Here is a 16630-nt window from a genome sequence, read left to right on the forward strand (position 1 = left end):
CAGTCAGGGGGGGCAAAGAACTGAAGTCCAAGCATAATGGGGAGATTCTTTCTACCAAAGACGAGCACTTCAAGATGCTCAGCTGTCAGCCTGCTCCTGTCTTCATCTATGATGAGTGCTAAAAAGCCTCTCACTCGCAAGAGTCATTAAAATGTCTTTCAACTTTACCACCACGCTTGGCTTTATTGTGGCATATTTTGCACTCCACCTCTTCATCTTTTTCGTTTTGTAGGGTAAAATAATCCCACACAGCTGACATTTTTACTGAAACTTTTAATTCACACGGCCGTCTGAACGGTTAGAACACAGACCTGTGGGTGTTTTGAAGGTGTGCTGGAAAATGCGGAACATAGTTTAGGGAGCTGCAAAAGAGTGGAATGTATTATTTAAATTGGTGCGTTGGAAAACACGCACCGGAGTTTTTTTGAGTTTTTTTTTTTTAACTGGATCTGGATCGGCATTTTCCCATGCCTTGCAGATACGCATTTTTTGGCCAATATCGGCGGCCGATCCGATCCAACCCTAGTAGTGACAGAAGGCTTTTCTTTTTACCGTCGGGTCTTGCCATAAATAGGACTGTCCACTCTTTGTCGTTCTGCTACTAACTCACTTTTGTTTTTCTCATGGCAACTTTTTGCTGCTAACGGGACACCTCAGGGCGGACGGCTCCTCGGACTTTGCTCACCTTTCCCCCGCACTCAGGTCAGAACAAGGACTCCTGACTTCTCAGCCCACATATCACTATTTTGTATTTCAGGCAAATGTGTGAAAATATTGACTGTCTGCCTCCGCCCGTAGGACAAAGTCCTTGTCTACTCCAACATTAGCTGGTGCACAACAACAGCAAAGAGGTGAGGTATCGGTGCCAACTGTTACTTTGTTCCGCCTGACGTGTTGGACTTTGTTCAGGTGATCCAGGAAAAAGGAAAGGAGAACCTGCTTCTAAAGCCGCACACGAGCGGCAGCAGATCTTGGAGGAGATGAAGAAGAGGACTCAGCTTCTGACCGACAACAGTTGGATACGTCAGCGCAGCAGCAGTTTTTACAAGGAGCCCATTTACATCGGGACGCCTCTCAAAAGGTTGTTTTTTTTAAGTTTTAACATGTGCTCGTAATGGAGATCGACCGACATGTTTTATTTCTGGGCCAATACAGATTACCATGTTTTTTGGACTATACGGCGCACTTAAAATCCTTTAAATTTCTCAAAAATCAACAGTGCGTCTTATAACCCGGTGCGCCTAATCTACGGCATAATTCTGGTTGTACTTACCGACCTCAAAGCGATTTTATTTGGTACATGGTATAATAAGTATGACCAGTAGATGGCAGTCATACACAAGAGATATGTGTAAACTGCAAAATGATGCCGGTAAACACCAAAACTTTAAATGTCCCATTGAGAATATTGAACATTACACACGGCACTCAAAAATCTGTCAATGTTTTTAGTACGACTTCGGTAAGCCAAGAAGCCGCGCCGCTTGATGGATTGTCAGCGCATTAAACATACGAGTATAATTGTGGTGTGTGTATAAGGAACGCAAAATGGCACCTATTAGCGTTTGTTTCGCAATATTATTTAAAAGCAACATTTCTTACCTTGTGGTACCTGCTGATCTGTATCTGGGATCTGCATAAGTCCTGAAAATGTGCGCGTGTCTGCCATTGTAGTCTGTGGCGACCTCATAGTCATAAGCCTCTTTTTTTTCTCTGCCTTCGTGTGTGTGTATGTATATGTATGAATATGTAGGTGTGTATATATGTATGTATGTGTGTGTGTGTGTGTATATGTATGAATATGTATGTATGTAGGTGTGTATATATGTATGTGTGTGTATATGTATGTATGTAGGTGTGTATATATATATATATGTGTGTGTATATGTTTGAATATGTATGTATGTAGGTGTATATATATGTGTGTGTGTGTGTGTGTGTGTGTGTATATATATATATATATGTATATGTGTATATATATATATATGTATATGTGTGTATATATATATATATATGTGTATATATATGTGTGTGTGTATATGTGTGTGTATATGTGTGTATATATATATATGTGTGTGTATATATATATATATATATATATATATATATATATATATATATATATATATATATATATATATGTGTATATATATATGTGTGTGTGTGTGTGTATATATATGTATGTATGTGTGTGTGTGTATATATATGTATGTATGTGTGTGTGTGTATATATATGTATGTATATGTGTGTGTGTATGTATATATATATGTATGTATATATATATGTACATATATATATATATATATTTGTATGTAGGTGTGGGAAAAAATCACAAGACTACTTCATCTCTACAGAACTGTTTCATGAGGGGTTCCCTCAATTATCAGGAGATTTTAATGGAAGCATTCACATACAATGGTTTATATAGAGCACAGAGTGGGTGGGTACAGGCAGGTGTAGGGTGTGGCGATTGGCTCATGTGTTACCTAGGAGGTGTTTCCGCCTGTGGCGGCATGTTGAAATGATTTCACTGCGCTTGTTGAGGGATGATAGCTCTGGATGATATATAATAAACAGTTTCTCTTTCAAGCATAAGTTGCATCTTTTATTACCACTGTTGTAAGGTGTGCTGGATGCAAGAATTTGCCATGTTATTGAATATTCAACATTATTGTCTTTGAGGTTCCAAATGTGTTTGCTGAGTTCTGTAGAATTCCGCAAAGTCTGGTTTCTAAAGGAGGCGTTGTGATTATTCCATCTTGTTTTGAACGCTCCTTCGGTTAATCCTACGTACGTGTCGGATGTGTTAATGTCCTTGCGTATTACCTTTGCTTGGTAAACGACTGATGTCTGTAAGCACCTTCCGTTGAGAGGGCAATCAGGTTTCTTGCGACAGTTACATTCATTATTGGTTTCAGAGTCGTTTAGTCTGGGGGTAGGCAGTCCTTTTGCAATTGCTTTGTTGTGGTTTGAAATGATTTGTTGTATGTTATTCATGCAGCTGTAGCTCAATTTAATGTTGTTCTTGTTGAATATTTTTCTTAGGGTGTTGCCTTTGGGGAAGTGTTTGTCGATCAGAGTGAGGAACTTGCGGCCGATGTTGGTTGAGATGTTTTTGCTGAATGGCGGATTGTACCAGATGATGTTGTTTCGTTTTCTGCTCTTTTTTGGTTGGTTTCCTGGGGTGGGTTCATAGGTGAGGGTGAAGTTGTATCCGCTTTCATCAAGTGCTTTCTGGTACGGGGGGGTTGCTTGGTCGAATTCAGCTTTGCTAGATGACAGCATCGATAGCCTTTTATTAATTCCGGTAGGTATTCCTTTCGTGGTGGTGGGTGGGTGGTTGCTGTCATGGTGCACGTATTGGAGTGTTGTGTTGGGTTTGGTGAATGGTTGGTAGCTGTTATTTCTCAGGTTGAAGGTGACGTCGAGGAAGTTGACGGTTTGCTTGTTGGCTTCAATCGTGATCTGTAGGCCGTTTTCTTTGAAGATTTGGCATATGCGCTTCTTGGTGTTCTCGCTGCTCCTTGGCGAGGCGCGGCACACTGCCAGTCCATCATCACGGTAAATACCAAGGTTCAGGTTGAGGCTAGCAAGCTGGGAGAGGAGGAAACTCCCAACAAGTTCGCACGTTTCTGCTCCGTCAAAACTCCCCATAGTAACGTCAAATGTTGAATTGTTCTTTTTTTGCCATGGTGTAGCGAGAACACCAAGAAGCGCATATGCCAAATCTTCAAAGAAAACGGCCTACAGATCACGATTGAAGCCAACAAGCAAACCGTCAACTTCCTCGACGTCACCTTCAACCTGAGAAATAACAGCTACCAACCATTCACCAAACCCAACACAACACTCCAATACGTGCACCATGACAGCAACCACCCACCCACCACCACGAAAGGAATACCTACCGGAATTAATAAAAGGCTATCGATGCTGTCATCTAGCAAAGCTGAATTCGACCAAGCAACCCCCCCGTACCAGAAAGCACTTGATGAAAGCGGATACAACTTCACCCTCACCTATGAACCCACTCCAGGAAACCAACCAAAAAAGAGCAGAAAACGAAACATCATCTGGTACAACCCCCCATTCAGCAAAGACGTCTCAACCAACATCGGCCGCAAGTTCCTCACTCTGATCGACAAACACTTCCCCAAAGGCAACACCCTAAGAAAAATATTCAACAAGAACAACATTAAATTGAGCTACAGCTGTATGAATAACATACAACAAATCATTTCAAACCACAACAAAGCAATTGCAAAAGGACTGCCTACCCCCAGACTAAACGACTCTGAAACCAATAAGGAATGTAACTGTCGCAAGAAACCTGATTGCCCTCTCAACGGAAGGTGCTTACAGACATCAGTCGTTTACCAAGCAAAGGTAACACGCAAGGACATTAACACATCCGACACGTACGTAGGATTAACCGAAGGAGCGTTCAAAACAAGATGGAATAATCACAACGCCTCCTTTAGAAACAAGACTTTGCGGAATTCTACAGAACTCAGCAAACACATTTGGAACCTCAAAGACAATAATGTTGAATATTCAATAACATGGCAAATTCTTGCATCCAGCACACCTTACAACAGTGGTAATAAAAGATGCAACCTATGCTTAAAAGAGAAACTGTTTATTATATATCATCCAGATCTATCATCCCTCAACAAGCGCAGTGAAATAATTTCAACATGCCGCCACAGACGGAAACACCTCCTAGGTAACACATGAGCCAATCACCACGCCCTACGCCTGCCTGTACCCACCCACTCTGTGCCCTATATAAACCATTGTATGTGAATGCTTCCATTAAAATCTCCTGATGATTGAGGGAACCCCTCATGAAACAGATCTGTAGAGATGAAGTAGTCTTGTGATTTTTTTCCCACACCTACATATTGCGCTCTACCACGGTATCGAGCACTATTCTCCGGATAATCCAATCAAGACATATATATATATGTAAATATATATATGTATGTACATATATATATATATATATATATATATATATATATAATATAGGTGACAGCGTCAAAATGGCAAATATCCACCACATATCAGCGCTGATAACGTCCTGGTTGATTCCCTTGCTCACAGGCATGAGTCTGTGGACGTCCTTGAGACATCACACTCCTCCTCAATGGCGACTCCCGCTCGGCCACACTCTGCTGCTGCCAGTTACTGCGGTCCGATGAAGAACTCCCACGGCAGTACGGGATCCGTGTCGTCCCACACACACACACCCACGCAGCTGCGTCCTGGCAGGTAATCACCACAAACACTCCAGCCCCCTCCCCCCCTCCCCCCCCACAGTCAGACCCCCCCTGTGCTGCCTCAGGAGAACCTGCTGCGTGTGTGACGGCGTCCTGACTTGCGGCGCCGCCATGGTCATCGAGGCACTTAGTCTCTGCTTCCATTTTGCTTGTTTCCAGGTGAGAGGTCAATGACTTGGTCGTGTTCACTTGGGCTGTAATGGAACTCTGTTTGGTCTCTTCACCTTTGACCTCTCACACCTGCATTGTGGACAAGCAGCTCACCTTTTATTGTGGTCTTCTTGCACACCTGCTTAGAAATAATAATTATTTAATAAACCCACAGGTGACACGGTTTATGGGACAGGTGTTTAATTATAGTTCATGCTGAGCAGATTTGGGTGTTTTGTACTGAACAAACTTGATTAATGAACAGAATAGCTTTTTGAACAAGGTTTGTAAACCAAAAGGTTTTTATATTGAAGCAAATTCCTTCATAAACTGTAAATAAATAAATGGAATCATTCCTACAACCTGAAAACATCCAGCGGGTTGTATTGAAATATTAATTATGGCCAAGTTAACTGCCTTTTTTATGCTCTGTCATGTGACTTCAAACATGACACCTCATTGGCTGCTTCTGAGAAAGGATCGATTGCTTCCGTGTCCGCCCTGAGATGTGTAGGTTGTGAGTTCAAACCCCGGCAGAGTCGTACCGAAGACTATAAAATGGGAGCCATTACCTCCCTGCTTGGTACTCTGCATCAAGGCTTGGAATTGGGGGTTAAATCACCAAAAATGATTCCAGAGCGTGACCACTGTTGCTGCTCACTGCTCCCAGAGAATAATCTCGCCACAACTAGTGCATGTGTGACAATCATTAATACTTTAACTATATGTAATATAGTTAGTACTTTTGAAGTACCGGTGTACATCAGTCTTAATTTACCAAAAGTGAATCTTTCTTTTTGAAGCACTGAATTGTGAAACTGTCTATCTGTGTTGGCCCTGCGATGAGGTGGCGACTTGTCCAGGGTGTACCCTGCCTTCCGCCCGATTGTAGCTGAGATAGGTGCCAGCACCCCCCGCTACCCCGAAAGGGAATAAGCGGTAGAAAATGGATGGATGGATGCAATTTGCCAACAATATATTGTTTTCAATGAAAGGTCAGCATAATTTGATGTAAAATAAATATTTTTAATTGGATGTGAATGAAGACTTTTCCCATGTTTCGGACAGTCTTCTGGTCTCTGCCTTTTTCTTTTTTTTTTATCGGTGAGGACCAAGCGGTCTAGAGTCCACTTTCCCTTTTTTCGACCAACTGTGAAAATGTCACCGAGAGACAACTTCCAATTTTAGCGGAGCAGAGTTAATTAGCATGTGGGTGCAAACACGCACCCGGCCTCCAGGTGATTATTTCCTCCAGCGCCCGTGGGTGACCAGCGCTAACGAAGCACCCCTCTTTTAAACCCCCTAATTAAAAAAAAAGGTATATTGCCAAAAGTATTTGGCCACCTGCCTTGACTCACATCTGAAGTTGAAGTTCCATCCCATTCTAACCCACAGGGTTCAAGATGATGTGTTGCAGCTATCACAGCTTCAACTCTTCTGGGAAGGCTGTCCACAAGGTTGCCGAGTGTGTTTGTAGGAATTTTCCACCGTTCTTCCAAAAGTGCATTGGTGAAGTCTCACACTGATGTTGGTGGAGAAGGCCGGGCTCTAAGTCTCCGGTCTAATTCTCCCCAAATGTGTTCTATTGCAGTGATCCTCAACCACCGGGCCGCAGAATTATTATTATTGTTATTTTTTTTAGTTTTTTTATTAAATCAACATAAAAAACACAAGACACACTTACAATTAGTGCACCAACCAAAAAAAACCTCCCTTTTTCATGACAAAGGACAAATTATCAAGCGTTGACTGTGGACCCCTGATCTTAAGGACATACTGCAAAAAAGGTTTCAAAGATCCTCTACGCCAGTGGTCCCCAACCACCGGGCCGCGCCCCAGTACCGATCCGTGGCCCGATTGGTACCGGGCCGCAGAAGAATTTTTTTCTTTTTTTTTTTTTTTTAATATATATATATATATATATATATTTTATAATTAAATCAACATAAACAAACTCAATATACACTTAAAATTAGTGCACTGACCACAAAAACCTCCCTTTTTCATGACAAAGAAAAAAAAATAAAAAAAAGACTCCCACCCATCCCCCCACCCGGGCCCCGGGACAAATTATCAAGCGTTGACCGGTCCGCAGCTACAAAAAGGTTGGGGACCACTGCTCTACGCGACAGAGTAGTTGATGGCTCTGCTATTTTATTTTGATTTTTTTAAGACCTACTGCAAAAACGCCTGGTAAAGACCCCCTAAGAGACAGTAGTACTCTGCTTTTTTAAGGACTTACTGCAAAAACAGCAGTCAAAGATCCTCTATACTAGTGGTCCTCAACCACCGGGCCAGCTCGATTGGTACCGGGCCGCAGAAGAATTTTTTAATTTATATATATATATATTTTTTTTTATTTTTTTTTAATTAAATCAACATAAAAAACACAAGCTACACTTACAATTAGTGCACCAACCCAAAAAAAACTATTTTTCATGACAAAATAAAAAAAATTTAATAAAATAAAAAATCCATCCCCCCTGCCGGGCCGCGGGACAAATTATCAAGCGTTGACCGGTCCGCAGCTACAAAAAGGTTGGGGACCGCTGTTCTATCGGGTTCAGGTCAGGACTCTGTGCAGGCCAGTCAAGTTCATCCACGCCATGTCTTTATGGACCTTGCTTTGTGCACTGGTGCACGGTCATGTTGGAAGACAAAGGGGTCCATTCCAAACTGTTCCCACAAGCTTGGGAGCATGGAATTGTTCAAAATGTTATCCTGGAGCATTCAAAGTTCCTTTCGCTGGAACTAAGGGGCCAAGCCCAACTCCTGAAAAACAAACCCACACCATAATTCCTCCGCTGGCCCCTCTCTGTCAGTCCACGTGGCCTACCCCTTTGTGGCTGAGTTGCTGTTGTTCCCAAAATCTTCCATTTTGTTTTAATAAAGCCAACAGTTGACTTTCAGTTCTTTAGAAGCGAATAAATTTTACGACTGGATTTGTTGCACCAATGGCATCCTATGACAGTTCCATGCTGGAAATCACTGAAAGCGGCCCATTCTTTCACAAATGTTTGTAGCAAGAGTCTCCTTGCCCAAGTGCTGGATTTGATACACCTGTCAGCACACCTGATTCTCATCATTTGGATGTGTGGCCAAACACTTTTGGCAATATAGTGTATTTAAACAAATATAAACTTGTATTTGTACTGGTCTCACTTGGTTCTCCTCCTCAGTGTGTGGGCTGCCAACAGTACCTTGGAAAAATCCAGAATAGAGTCCAGGTCCGTGTTCGAAACAAGAAGCTGTTCTGTGAGACCTGCTATTTCAAGCTTAAGTGTGAGTATTAAGTTGTTGTTTTTTAACATGTAACCATCACTTTTAGTTTTTCTTTAGTTTTAGGGCATCATTCACAATTCTTAAGGGGGAAAAAACATCCAAAAACCAGCAACAATACTTTGTTTACATCTCATGACCAAGGAGAAGCAATAATATTGGAAGAGCTAACGCCGAGGAACTACTTTTTTTGGCGGTGCCGTGATTGACGTATTGAGCCAGTGAGCTGCTGCATCGCCTCTGAGTTGGTGAAATGTGCTTCTAAATGATAAATCATGTCTTCCACTTGACTAGTAGAAGGTTGTGGTCGTAAAACCAGATGTTGGTCCAGTTTAGTAAGGGTGTGAATCTTTGGCCACCACATGATTCCATTCAAAATAACTTTTTTAATTTGATTGATTGATTGATACTTTTATTATTAGATTGCACAGTACAGTACATATTCTGTACAATTGACCACTAAATGGTAACACCCCAATACGTTTTTCAACTTGTTTAAGTCGGGGTCCACTTTAAAATAAAATGATTAATAACATTGTAGAATGCCAGTTCTAGGATTAATTGCAGTCCTCCGTAAAATAGATAAAACCGCTCCGATACATTTCTATATTACTTAAAAGAAAACTGGTTTTGTTTAAAAAAAAAATTCAACCTCAAAAAAATTTCAGTTTGTTTTTTTAATAGATTAAGAATGTTAAAAATAAGATAAATCTTTTTTTTTTTTTTAACACCCCTACAATTTAGACCCAGAGATTGCGAGAAAAACCTCAAAAAAGGGCTCATTTGCCCCCAAGTTTTTTAAATTAGGGCCCTGGCAGCTGCACAAGCACCCCAAGGGTCCCTGTTGAAATTGATTTGTTTATAGGGCTTCACGGTGGCAGAGGGGTTAGTGCGTCTGCCTCACAATACGAAGGTCCTGCAGTCCTGGGTTCAAATCCAGGTTCGGGATCTTTCTGTGTGGAGTTTGCATGTTCTCCCCGTGAATGCGTGGGTTCCCTCCGGGTACTCCGGCTTCCTCCCACTTCCAAAGACATGCACCTGGGGATAGGCCCCTCCCACCTCCAAAGACATGCACCTGGGGATAGGTTGATTGGCAACACTAAATGGTCCCTAGTGTGTGAATGTGAGTGTGAATGTTGTCTGTCTATCTGTGTTGGCCCTGTGATGAGGTGGCGACTTGTCCAGGGTGTACCCCGCCTTCCGCCCGATTGTAGCTGAGATAGGCGCCAGCGCCCCCCGCGACCCCATAAAAGGGAATAAGCGGTAGAAAATGGATGGATGGATGGATAATTATTTATTATTATTATTATTATTCCACCTCTGTGGATGCTTCTTTGAGGCCACTTAACATGCACAAAAAGTCCCCAAAAAGTTGCAGGCGCGTCAGATACGGTGCAAAAGTTTTTTTGGGGGGTCCAAAAAATGACATTTCAAAATTGGCTCTCCAGCGCCACCTTTTTAAGATTAGAAGAAAAAAAATTGTCCCTCCTACCAGTTCCACGTTTCCATACGAAAATGGCTGGAAATGTCCGTCGTGACGAGACGTGCCTCAAAGTCTCAGGAACCCATGCCGGAAAATGAACAGGAAGTTGGTCATCTTGGTTTCTGTTGGCCATTTTTTTTTTAACCTACGTGACGAGTATGATTAATTCTTCATCTAAACAGGAAATACTCAGTTGGATAGTGGTTAGTGTCTGCCCTGAGATCAGTAGGTCGTGAGTTCAAACCCCGGCTGAGTTAAAACAAAGACTATAAAAATGGGAGCCATTACCTCCCTGCTTGCCACTCAGCATCAAGGGTTGGAATTGGGGGTTAAATCAGTGTTTAAAAATCCTAAAATCATTTATTAAGGTTGTATTTTTTCTCTAAAATTGTCTTTATGAAAGTTATAAGAAGCAAAGTAAAAAGAATAAATGAATTTATTTAAACAAGTGAAGACCAAGTCTTTAAAATATTTTCTTGGATTTTCAAATTCTATTTGAGTTTTGTCTCTCTTAGGATTAAAAATCTCCAGAAAAGCGAGACCAGCTTGCTAGTAAATTAATAACATTTAAAAAATAGAGGCAGCTCACTGGTAAGTGCTGCTATTTGAGCTATTTTTAGAACAGGCCAGCGGGCACAGTGTTGGTGACCCCTGTATTTACAAAGTTGAAGATTTTGGATGTTTTTTCAGAGTGCTTTATATTATATTTAGATTAAATCAAATCCCCATTACCTCCATTGTTAGCTGACTATTGCTAGAGTTTATTTATGAACTAGAATGCATAGAAAAAGAATAACATGTGTTCTTGTCTCACTTGAGGATTGTAAATGATGCCAACATTCCAAAAAAGTGCAATTCACCTTTAAATGTCTTCAGTCACAGACTAGACACAAATAACATAATTCTACTTTGTTTTTAAGCAGAAACAATAAGAATTAAAAAAATATGTATTTGTGCCAACATTTTAGGCAGCAGTCCCACATCAGTGTGAGCAGGACAAGATCAGTCAGGTCATGAAGGGATCCTGAGAACTGGAGCAACACACTTTGTGCAAAGTACTGACATTTATTTTTATCTATTTGGATTTAATACACACAATAAAGAATTATGTCCTTTTATTGAATGTGTTGTGGAAGATTGCATTGTAGATATTTTGTTCATATAATCTCACTGTGGAAGCACCATTGCACTAATAATTATAATATTAATAATGTCACCATGTGCACGTTGGAATAAATGACTGCTTTATTCAGAAATAAATCACAATGTCTTCTGTGCATTAATCTCAGGGTTGTTGTAGTTTCATGTGTAAGCCACAAGGGGGCAGAAATATCCTAAACTAAACAACGTAGTCACTGTATTATCAATCCATTTTTTACTGCTTGTTCTTTTGAGACTCGATGTGATGGAGTCTATCCCAGCTGCAATGCAGGGTATTTTTGTAGAGTAATATTTGATTTGTGGTCATGTGTGAAGTCAACACAATATTTCCTCTACTTTTACATCACACTCGCTCTAACTATTCAAATATTGTGTTAGAGACATCAAAAGTCATGATTTATTTTTTTTATTATTGGATATATGACAATACCATAATTAAATGTTATTAAATTATTGGAGCATCTTTGTCTTTTGATGACTTTGTTTTGGCTAATATGTATATTTTTTAATGAAATATATTTAAACATTTGTATTATATTTTTATTTCATTAGAATTTTTAAGGGCAGCACGGTGGTAGAGGGGTTAGTGTGTCTGCCTCACAATACAAAGGTCCTGAGTAGTCAGGGTTCAATCTCAGGCTCGGGATCTTTCTGTGTGGAGTTTGCATGTTCTCCCCGTGACTGCGTGGGTTCCCTCCGGGTACTCCGGCTTCCTCCCACTTCCAAAGACATGCACCTGGGATAGGCCCCTCCCACCTGGGGATAGGCCCTTCCCACCTCCAGACAAGCACCTGGGGATAGGCCCCTCCCACCTCCAAAGACATGCTCCTGGGGATAGGCCCCTCCCACCTCCAAAGACATGCACCTGGGGATAGGCCCCTCCCACCTCCAAAGACATGCACCTGGGATAGGCCCCTCCCACCTCCAAAGACATGCACCTGGGGATAGGCCCCTCCCACCTCCAAAGACATGCACCTGGGGATAGGCCCCTCCCACCTCCAAAGACATGCACCTGGGGATAGGCCCCTCCCACCTCCAAAGACATGCACCTGGGGATAGGCCCCTCCCACCTCCAAAGACATGCACCTGGGGATAGGCCCCTCCCACCAAAGACATGCACCTGGGATAGGCCCCTCCCACCAAAGACATGCACCTGGGATAGGCCCCTCCCACCTCCAAAGACATGCACCTGGGGATAGGCCCCTCCCACCTCCAAAGTCATTGAAACCTGGGGATAGGCCCCTCCCACCTCCAAAGACATGCACCTGGGGATAGGCCCCTCCCACCTCCAAAGACATGCACCTGGGGATAGGCCCCTCCCACCTCCAAAGTCATTGAAACCTGGGGATAGGCCCCTCCCACCTCCAAAGACATGCACCTGGGGATAGGCCCCTCCCACCTCCAAAGACATGCACCTGGGGATAGGCCCCTCCCACCTCCAAAGTCATTGAAACCTGGGGATAGGCCCCTCCCACCTCCAAAGACATGCACCTGGGGATAGGCCCCTCCCACCTCCAAAGACATGCACCTGGGGATAGGCCCCTCCCACCAAAAACCCACATGATCTCAACCTTCTCACTGAACATTGTGGATATTATGGAAAAATGTCCAAACATGATAAATTCTAAATTAAACCTATTGGAGTGCATGATGGGGGTGGGGGGGGTTTTTCCACATGTATCCATATTTCAGATTACAAAACTTTAAGAAGGTCATCACAGAAGTAAACAATAGGGGAAACAAAAAAGTACTTTTTTTCATTATTATTATTTTTAATGACCGAGACCCTTGCATGTCCATGGGGACCCCCTTTAGGTAAGCCCTAAAGGTTAAAAAAAAATATCCATCCATTTTTCTACCGCTTATTCCCTTTCGGGGTCGCGGGGGGCGCTGGTGCCTATCTCACCTACAATCGGGCGGAAGGCAGTGTACACCCTGGACAAGTCGCCACCTCATCACAGGGCCAACACAGATAGACAGACAACATTCACACACTAGGGACCATTTAGTGTTGCCAATCAACCTATCCCCAGGTGCATGTCTTTGGAGGTGGGAGGGGCCTATCCCCAGGTGCATGTCTTTGGAGGTGGGAGGGGCCTATCCCCAGGTGCATGTCTTTGGAGGTGGGAGGGGCCTATCCCCAGGTGCATGTCTTTGGAGGTGGGAGGGGCCTATCCCCAGGTGCATGTCTTTGGAGGTGGGAGGAAGCCGGAGTAGAACCCACGCATTCACGGGGAGAACATGCAAACTCCACACAGAAAGATCCCGAGCCTGGATTTGAACCCAGGACTGCAGGAACTTCGTATTGTGAGGCAGACGCACTAACCCCTCTGCCACCGTGAAAAATATCCAAAAGTCCCCCGCTTGCTTTCATTGGTCAGCGTGTGACCTCAGTCTTGACCTTTATTATGTTTCTGCAGGTAGTTGGAAGTCTCTACACAAATATTTGTAACGCTGCAAGTTCCTCTTACTTGACTGTGCTTTAAAGCTAAAAGTGTTCACACCTTTTGTGGGCGGCTGTTAGACAGCTGCTGAAACTGTTAAGAAGAAAATAATCTTTTAAAATACTCCTAACATCTCAGTTTGAATATAAACTTTGTTTGTGTGCAACAACAATGCATCCTTTTATAAAAGTACGTGTCGTCTGAAGGAGGAAAACTGTTGTGAAGTTTACAGGAAATGAAGCAAGTTAGAAGATGCCTGTCATGTGTGAAAGGGGAAGTGGTGCTTTTTAGCGGTGACACGTGTTCACTTTATGGTCAGAGTTCCACTCTCACTGTGACCCTGCAATACTTGACAAAATAAAAGCATAATTAGGGTGTGAATCTTAGGACATCTAACAATTGGATTCTGATTCCAGGTGTGACAATTTGATTCAAAATGATTTTCTCACAATGTTTTATTGATTAGTGGTTTTTAAAACTTTATTTCACCAAGGCCCAACATTAAAATGCAGTAGCGTAGTAGGCCTTAGTCGGGTGTCTGCAACCTGCAGCTCTTTAGCGCCGGCCTGGAGCTTTTTCTAAAAATGGCAAAAGAGGGAAAAAATCTATTTTTGGTTTTAATATGTTTAATATTTGCAGGACAACATGACACAAACCTTCCTAATTGTTAGACATCCCACTGTTTATATTAAACATGTTTCACTGAGAGAATTTGGTGAGCACTGTTTTGTCCTAAATTCGGGGGTCCTTGAACTCACCGTAGTTTGTTTACATTTATAACTTCCGACTCTGCAGCAGAAAGACAAGTTTCATACCACTCTTCCTTTGTCTCATTTTGTCCACCAAATGCAAACACTCGCAGGATTCTAACTGTTCCACCGTCATCACACCTCACTCACCTTCCACAATCTGACATTTTCCAGAAAATATCCAGAAATTCTCGGTTTTCCAAAGCCATATTTTCAATTCTTCCTGGAAAGTTTTCACAGGCAATAATTTTTCACGGTTTTTTTACCATTCAGCGACAAAGGCTCTCTTTTCTTTTTGTACAAATTCACGGTTATTCCCAAAAATTCCAGGCATTTTGAACTAACCTTTAATTCAGACTCTTACCACGTCAATATTGTTCAACCGATTTCATAAGACTTAAGGCGATCGTGCTATTATCAATATATATATTATTTTTTTTAAATCCTGGTTTTCCCAAAATCCCCAGGAAATTCCCATTCAAATGAATGGACATAAATCATTCTATGAAGTCATAACTTCTGATATATCAAACGCTAAACATATTTTCCCATTCCCCAAATTCCCCGGAAGCTTCACAGACAATGAGAGACTACTACATATCCCACAATTCTAATTCCATTTGAACCATTCCACCGTCCACACACTCCACTCACTTTGACAAACTAACATGTTCCAGAAAAATCCAGGAATTCCCGGTTTTCCAAAGCCTTATTTTCACTTCTTCCTGTAAAGTTTTCACGGTCCACATTTTTCAACCGTTTGACTATTTCACCTTCAAAACATTCCTCTTAGCTTTGACAACAAAGGCTGTCTTTTGTACAAATTTCCAGTTGTCACCAAATTCCAGGATATTTAAACTATCCGTTCTCAGTTCAAACTACCACGTCAACATTTTTCATCGATTCCAAAAACTCCCACAACAACAGATTCAGAACATTAAAGACAATTGTGCTAGTGTCAATACTTTCAAAAATTCCTGGTTTCCCTAATATTCAAATGAAAGGACATAATCAGTGTTCTATAATGACTACTACAGGGACGGCGTGGCGCAGTGGTATAGTGGCCGTGCGCAACCCGAGGGTCCCTGGTTCAAATCCCACCTAGTACCAACCTTGTCACGTCCGTTGTGTCCTGAGCAAGACACTTCACCCTTGCTCCTGATGGGTGCTGGTTGGCGCCTTGCATGGCAGCTCCCTCCATCAGTGTGTGAATGTGGAAGTAGTGTCAAAGCGCTTTGAGTACCTTGAAGGTAGAAAAGCGCTATACAAGTACAACCCATTTATCATTTATTTATTTACTCTTTCAATATTTTGAACTCCAAACAGGTTCTTCCCTTTCCAGAAATTCACAGTTTTCCTGGAATTTCACGGAATATTCTCCCCATCAACATTAAATGTGCAATATACAATTTACTGCATTTCCCACAAAATTCTAATTTGATTTGAACCATTCCACCGTCCACACACTCCACTCACCTTTGTCATACTACCATGTTCCAGAAAAATCCAGGAATTCCCGGTTTTCCAAAGTCCTATTTTCACTTGTGAAGTGAATTATATTTATATAGCGCTTTTCTCAAGTGACTCAAAGCGCTTTACATAGTAAAACCCAATATCTAAGTTACATTTAAACCAGTGTGGGTGGCACTGGGAGCAGGTGGGTCAAGTGTCTTGCCCAAGGACACAACGGCAGTAACTAGGATGGCACAAGCGGGAATCGAACCTGCAACCCACAAGTTGCTGGCACGGCCACTTTACCAACCGAGCTATGCACTTCTTCCTGTAAAGTTTTTACAGTCCACATTTTTCAACCGTTTTTGACCATTCCACTTTCAAAACATTCCTCTTAGCTTGCACAACAAAGATTCTTTAATGTACAAATTTCCGTTATTTCCAACAATTCCAAACTACTCATTCTCAATTCACTATGTCAACATTTTCCAACCAGGCCATAGCACTCAGGACAATTGTGCTAGTATCAATACTTTAAAAAAATTCCAGATTTTCCAGGAAATCCACATTCAAATGAATGGACATATTCATTGTTCAATAATGAGATTACTCTTTTGATGCATCAAACG

The 16630-nt window shown here is 42.0% G+C and overlaps 1 protein-coding gene across 2 annotated transcripts in view; it reads left to right on the plus strand.

Annotated features, from left to right (window-relative positions):
* LOC133542895 (LIM domain only protein 7-like) overlaps positions 1-11318 on the plus strand; it is an 89224-nt gene extending 77906 nt beyond the window's left edge. Inside the window, exons 21-27 of one of the 2 annotated variants that reach the window (XM_061887144.1) lie at positions 658-702; positions 799-851; positions 910-1081; positions 5108-5275; positions 5349-5442; positions 8613-8715; positions 11164-11318. In XM_061887144.1, coding sequence (XP_061743128.1) covers positions 658-702; positions 799-851; positions 910-1081; positions 5108-5275; positions 5349-5442; positions 8613-8715; positions 11164-11186 — 658 coding nt within the window. In that variant the 3' untranslated portion in view covers positions 11187-11318. The remainder of the gene's footprint in view (positions 1-657; positions 703-798; positions 852-909; positions 1082-5107; positions 5276-5348; positions 5443-8612; positions 8716-11163) is intronic. The other variant, XM_061887145.1, reaches the window with a different exon arrangement.
* The last annotated feature ends 5312 nt before the right edge of the window (positions 11319-16630 follow it).

Source organism: Nerophis ophidion, linkage group LG25 (assembly GCF_033978795.1).
Source record: "Nerophis ophidion isolate RoL-2023_Sa linkage group LG25, RoL_Noph_v1.0, whole genome shotgun sequence".
Classification (NCBI taxonomy): domain Eukaryota; kingdom Metazoa; phylum Chordata; class Actinopteri; order Syngnathiformes; family Syngnathidae; genus Nerophis; species Nerophis ophidion.